Genomic DNA, 6,683 nt, shown 5'->3' on the forward strand with positions numbered 1-6,683 from the left:
AACCATTCACGAGCAATACCCTGCATTGTCATTGGAAATATCTGACATGCAACCGGATCCACCCAACCTTGAGTGCGCATTGCGCCTTCAAAACGCTGTAAGAAGTCATCCGGATCAGTTAAGCCATTGTAAGTACCTAACGTATGAGGTATCATTGGCGTAGATGGAAACGGATATGTAGCTATATGCGGAGGAAACTTATCAAAAGTTGTTGGTAGCTCAAAAGGTGGTTTAACAGGGTCACCTTTGAGCCCTGCGAAGAAACGCCTCATCATATCCTGAACAAAATCAGGTTGTGAAAACAGGTGAACCATGTCGGGAGGTGCCGCCTGCATAAATTGGCCTGCGAGATTCGCCTACCCCAGAATATTTTGCCATGGCTGCCCTGGCGTCTGCGGATACAGCCAAGGCTGATTTGGAAAAGAAGGCAGGCTTGCAGGCGCAGAGTATACGGGTATCTGAAAAGGTGCCGAAACATGTGGCGCAGATGCCTGCGAGACCTGAGGATATGCCGCTATAAGCCCAACCGTATGCGCAGTGCTTTGCTGTTCTGCGGTTATCGGCGTCCAATGAGAATTGGCATCCGGAATGACACCGAACCCCCAACTATTAAGTAATGCCTGCGCATCCGCATGAGTCAAAAACTGCAAAATTGGACGCGGTGGTTGCCAAGGTTGCAGCGGTGTAAACGATGAATTCTGCTGCACACTCTGTGTCTGCAGAGGGATTGAAACCGTGGTATTATAAATAGGTACCTGGCCGCAGCAAACTACATGCGGGCCTACTGTTTCACCACTAGTGCCTACCAAGATGACCCTTGGATCCACTGCGGAAAAATCCAACCGCGTGGTGGTAACTGGCGAGTTTGCCCTTGGCGGTGTAATCCCATCTGGATATATCGGCTTATACCTCTGAAAAGGCTCGCCGGATACAGGTGGAAGATAAGGTGCGTATCCCGCCCCTGTAGTCATAGCCTGCGTATGCTGACTGCTAGATGGTATGTTTTGATTATCCGTTTGAGTACGTTCCGACGAGTCCCCGGAAGTCATGATACTGTTAAAAGAAAAAATTCAAAAATAAATTTCGTGAATAATAAGCCTTATAATTCAAAACCTTTTAAAAGAAAAAGCAATTAAACGGTCTTGAACTAATTCGGCTCTCAATGAAAGCACCACTTGATCATGCATGTTTTCACCATAGGGTTTAACATGCCTGCTCAATACGTTGGTGGGGTTTAAGGATCTTAGAACAAGGCTCTCCGGTCCGGCTACCGTGAATAACCCTGGCCGACATGATGATGTCGGCGGGATGGCCAAGTGATTAAGTCCACCTTCAATTGCGGTCGCTGATCAGAAGGCCCCAAATAAGGTTGTAGGTGCTAGCTTAATGAAGAACTAACCTGTTAACCTTGAAGAGACGGAGAATGATGCTTAATTACGTAAGACGTGTGGCAGATGGTAGTTACGTAATGTGATGATCCTAGAATGATAGTTAGGGTTTGTATATATAGGCAAACCCTAATTCTAAAACCATCCGAGATATTGGCAATCCTTTCCATAACAAACTCCCCGAATCACGGATGTAATTATGGAAAAGATATTTACTTGTTAGCCAAGCAATCGTTGTACCGAGAACAAAGGCATCAGATACAAATCCGCATACCGTATAGCGCACACAAGCACACGCATACGCACACTATGAAGCGCCCGCATACATATGAGGTGCGCGTGCGGGTTGCGGTATCATTATTGTCCTATACACCTGAATGTCGAACACCGAACAACGAAAGGATTTGATAGCCTTTAACCATAGCCGATTCGGGTTTAATAAATACCTCATTTCCACTTTAAAATGAGCGATATGTTGCTTTAATCTCTATATGCGCCCAAACATAGATTCTTTAATATTGAAAATGAGTAAGGTATACGCTTCCGAACAAGAGTCTTGAAAATAGTCGTAAGAAAGTATTGATAATTGATTTTGTGTTTATTTAACTATTCAATCCTTTAGCTATCCAATTAACATAGGGCAAATGGCCCGAAAAAGTAACATAAGTTATCCAATTTGACAATCAAGGTAACCTCCAATTCACACAAGCTCGAAAAGGATTTCAATTTTATTTTTACGCAAAAAAAGGATTACGTGTTCAAAAATTTTAAAATTGGGGTAATCTTCGTCAAATTCATTAACGATCGTTAGAAAAAATACATGTTTGGTCCTTGAAGTTTATTAAAAGATTACACCAAAAGTCCTTTTCATTATCTTTATCATTATCTTCAAAACCAAACCATCTTCAAAACCCATAACCAAACCCTCTTCAAAACCATAACCATCACCTGCAACCGCGTCATCACTACTCTCAACAGATCGAGTTCGTCATTAACCGAAAACATGAACGGATTAGGTGCACGGGACAATTCATAAGGATTTGGCAAAAAGTAAAATCGTAGATTTGTTCACGATCATCAGGTGAATGTTTCTGCAAATTTTGAGGTTCCAATTCATCTGTTTGATAGATCAATTGAGGAGTCAAAGTTCGTATTAAAAAAGTCAACTGGATTTTGAAGATCAAATTCAAAATCTACAAAGTGTATCACGTTAAGGACTAAGGTGATCATGAACGAGTGTTAATGGATGGATTTACTACAACTTTGATGAAGGAAGTGTGGCCTGAAAATTTCTAATTCATTAATTCATATTTTCAAGTTCAAAGAACAAGCTTCCTGTTCATCATCGATTATCCGCTTTTAATGATGTTTTGATTAAAGTTACTTCACCAATTATTCAAATTGATGCATATAAAAGCTTATAGAAACGATTTTGTGGCCTAAAAATACATAAATCGGGAAGTTTGATTTTCAAGTCATCAAAGTGTGCTTCGATGTCGATGCTACTGTTATTCATATGATTCTTCGATCTATTATTGTTTTGAGCCTGATTCATTCACGATATATGTTTATCGATGCCTCTAGAATCTGTCTCAGTCGATTTTAGATAGTAATTGCAGCAAATTCGATTTGAAGAATTTTTGTGTTTATAAATCTTCATTCGATGAAGATGAAGAACTGTTGACTGACCGAATGAACTCAAGGGACCAATTTTGTATTATTTAAGAAGATTATGGGTGATATTTTTAAGAAACTTCAGGGATTAATTTTGTATTTTTGACTAACGATCTCTCAATTTTAAAAGTTTTTGACGAAGATTACCTCAATTTTAAAAAAATTTAACACGCAATCCTTTTTTTGCGCAAAAATTAAATTGGATTCCTTTTTGAACTTAGGCAAATTGAGGGTTACTTTGATTGTCAAATTAATTGGTAATTTACGTTACTTTTTTGGACCATTCGCCCATTAACATATGTAAGTTGCCTTAGTAATAGCATATTTGACAAAGGTGCGGTTTTAGTTTATTTAAGCTAATATGATACGAGTTGACTCAAGTTCAGTAAGCAAGCTTATTATATAGCCTCTAGAAGTCAAACCTACAATATATCAATAATCGTGCTTTTGCTACCATCATTATAACTTTAGACATCTCTAAATTAAGTCTAAACACCTTCATATACACATTTCATTATTTTTTATTCGTATATAGGATACAAATTAAAAACAAAACACCATATATATATATTATACCGACACCTTATATTGTCTTTGTGGTTAACATTTTTAAATCCTTAACAGTTTGTAATTTGTAATCACTTGGTTTTATTCTATTTCTTGGCAAAAGGTTTAATCTGGCGGAGAAACCCTGACCCCGTGTGCCTTTGGCACCTATACCGCCCACCCAGTAAGGGCTAAGTATACCGTGTAAAACACCTCCCCCAATACCCAACGAGAACTTGCAGGCTGAATATCGCCCCCGGAGGGATTCGAACCTGCACCCCATTTTTGGCAAAGGGCATATTCTCGTGGACCCAGGGTTCATAGGTGACTGGTACCACTGAAGCACTGCTTTCGTTGGTGTTGTAGTAATATAATTTGCATAATTTGTTACGCCACAGAGTTCCCAATGATATGTGTGTGTACATAAAAGTAGCTACAAATCATCAATGATTGTTTACGTCATCATCTTATATAGTAGTACTATTTTTTCACTTGCATAAAAAACACTCCATTTAACATCAGGAGATTATAAAGCAACGAAAAAAAAAAAAAAAAAAAAAAACTAAATAAAAAGGTAAAAGGAATGGAATGTGATTCCACGTATACAATCATATCATACTATTCAACGCACCCAAAAACACACATAAAAAGCTACTTCAACTTCCTATCATAACTAATATCCATTATTTTCATGTAAGTTTCAAAACATGGTTCATGAGGTTTCTTTTATCAAAAGCTTGAATCTAAGCTTAAATCTGAATTATCATGATCATGATCATGATCAAGATCAAGACCGAGATGAACGACTAGAAACAAAATCGTTAATTAAACTTGATCAATCACTCCCTTCTTTAACATTAGGATTAGGTAGAGATCAAGATCCAATCAACTTGATTAATCAACAACAAGCTTCTAATTCGACTACTAGCTTAGTTTCTTCGTTCTCAAACTCGACAAGTACAAAGAGGGAGAGAGATGCTGGTGGTGAAGAAGTCGGGACGGTTTTCTCTAAAGAAATCGGTGATATGGATCAAGATGATTTTGAAGTTGGTGCTAGAAAGAAGCTTAGATTGACTAAAAAACAATCGTTTGTGTTGGAAGAAAACTTTAAACAACATAGCACCCTTAATCCGGTAAGTAACCTGATCTAATTATCCGATTGTTGATTTCTTATACATAATGAAATAGCCTGGTGGTTAGGACTCTGAGTTCCTTTCGAGAGGTTTCAGATTCAAACCTCACTCGAAGCATCTGAGGAAAAGATCGAAAACGGTTACAGAATATCCAGATTGGCTGCATATATCTTAGTTAAAAATACTCTCTTTCCCAATTAGCCTAAACAAGAAAAAAACCTGGATGATTGCCCGTTTTTATTAACGAAATACTTCAATATGAAAGTAGACTAAGAATATTGTAATAATCATATGTTCTTATTTAACTAATCTTTTATATGTTTGTCTTTATACATACATAGAAGCAAAAGCAAACCCTAGCAGAAAGTCTAAATCTAAGGCCAAGACAAGTTGAAGTATGGTTCCAAAATAGACGAGCAAGGTGTACATGATAATTAATTCTCTTTAATTTAAGATCAAATTATATTTGTTTTAATTTTCTTTAACTAATACTCCGTACTCTTTATCTTTATCAATTGATATTTAAATATTAATATAATTAACTTTATTTCAACAGGACAAAGCTGAAACAAAATGAAGTAGAGTGTGCATTACTTAAAAAGTGTTGTGAAGCACTAACAAGTGATAACAAAAAGCTAAAAAGGGAAATTCAACAACTTAAAGCCTTAAAAACAACCATACTTCCACCGCAGTTTTATATGCAGTTTCCGGCTCCGGTGACACATACCATGTGTCCGTCTTGTGAGAGAATCAACTCCGGCAATGGTGGTGACGTGGCAAAACTTCCATTCTCTCGTGAACAGAAGTCACACTCACACCTTTTTAGTCAGCTATGTTGATTAGCCAAATTTTATAGTATAGTATAGTATATAGTAGTATTATTAATTTATTAATATTAATTAAAACTTAAGTCGGTTTTGTAAATTACTAGCTATATGATCAATCAATATTTTCTTGTTAACTTACATTTTTAAATATTATGATCGCATATGGTTGATTAATTAACTGTGCATGTGTGTACATAAATAGGGTTTGCATATATCCGGCGTTTTTTTCTTGTTTTTACAATATGTGGTCTTTTACTACGTCAAATGTGCCAGAAAAACTCAATGTGATTGTTGGTAGGAAGATTTCTTCTGCTAACTAAAAAAAAAAAAGCTAGAAAAACCATGATCCCTCAGTTTCAATACAATTGTTCTTAGACACAAATACACCGTTAATAAATATAAATATTATTATTATTTGGTATATTTTATTTACTTTACAATTTTACCTTTAATTTTTAAAGACAAAATTGCTGAAATAGTCCCTGTGGTTTGTACCAAAACGCTGGTTTAGTCCCTGTGCTTTTTTTTTGATGGATTTGGTCCCGGTGGTTGGTAAAAGTTGCTGATTTAGTCCCTCTGACCGACGGCCGTCAAAAAATGCCGTTAACTTCAGTCATGTGCCAGACATGTGAGGGTATTTTAGTCAGTTTCTTTCTTTTATTTACTATATTGCTGAAATGGTCCCTGTGGTTTGTAACAAAGTTGCTGAATTGGTCCCTATCTTCATCCCCTTTAATTCATCACCTATCTTCATCTTCCCCAAATCAAAACCATTTAAAACCTTAAAAACTAAAACCAAATTAAAAGCACTAGATCCATCGCTAAATTCAAATCACTTCAATTAAGATCCCTTACTCAACCCTGTTTTTATTATCTTTTATCAGTGTTTGAATCTGGAACTATTAAAATTAAAATTAATATCAAAAACAAAATCAACCTCAACCTCAAACTAAAACTAGCCATAATCTCATAAGTAATACGGAGTAAACTCTATCGATTACTTGAATAAAGAACCAGGAACAAATTTAAGATGTATACAAACTAATAAATTTAAATGTGTTCATCAATTTAAAATCACGTTCATGTGCAGATCCTCACGAACTACATCAAATAAG

The 6,683-nt window shown here is 36.4% G+C and overlaps 1 protein-coding gene across 1 annotated transcript; it reads left to right on the plus strand.

Moving 5' to 3' along the window:
* The first annotated feature begins 4,252 nt into the window (after positions 1–4,252).
* LOC139893091 (homeobox-leucine zipper protein HAT9-like) lies at positions 4,253–5,701 on the plus strand. The gene is made up of 3 exons (XM_071876230.1): positions 4,253–4,741; positions 5,083–5,162; positions 5,298–5,701. The coding sequence occupies exons 1-3, from the start codon at positions 4,316–4,318 to the stop codon at positions 5,578–5,580; spliced, it is 789 nt and encodes a 262-aa protein (XP_071732331.1). The 5' UTR covers positions 4,253–4,315; the 3' UTR covers positions 5,581–5,701.
* The last annotated feature ends 982 nt before the right edge of the window (positions 5,702–6,683 follow it).

Source organism: Rutidosis leptorrhynchoides, chromosome 2, assembly GCF_046630445.1.
Source record: "Rutidosis leptorrhynchoides isolate AG116_Rl617_1_P2 chromosome 2, CSIRO_AGI_Rlap_v1, whole genome shotgun sequence".
NCBI classification, from domain to species: Eukaryota; Viridiplantae; Streptophyta; class Magnoliopsida; order Asterales; family Asteraceae; genus Rutidosis; species Rutidosis leptorrhynchoides.

Excerpts from the sequence above, each read along its gene's own strand:
- LOC139893091 (XM_071876230.1), top strand. The coding sequence starts at position 4,316 with ATGGTTCATGAGGTTTCTTTTATCAAAAGCTTGAATCTAAGCTTAAAT. Across the intron at positions 4,742-5,082 it reads AACATAGCACCCTTAATCCG|AAGCAAAAGCAAACCCTAGC; the intron begins GTAAGTAACCTG and ends ATACATACATAG. Across the intron at positions 5,163-5,297 it reads TTCCAAAATAGACGAGCAAG|GACAAAGCTGAAACAAAATG; the intron begins GTGTACATGATA and ends TTATTTCAACAG.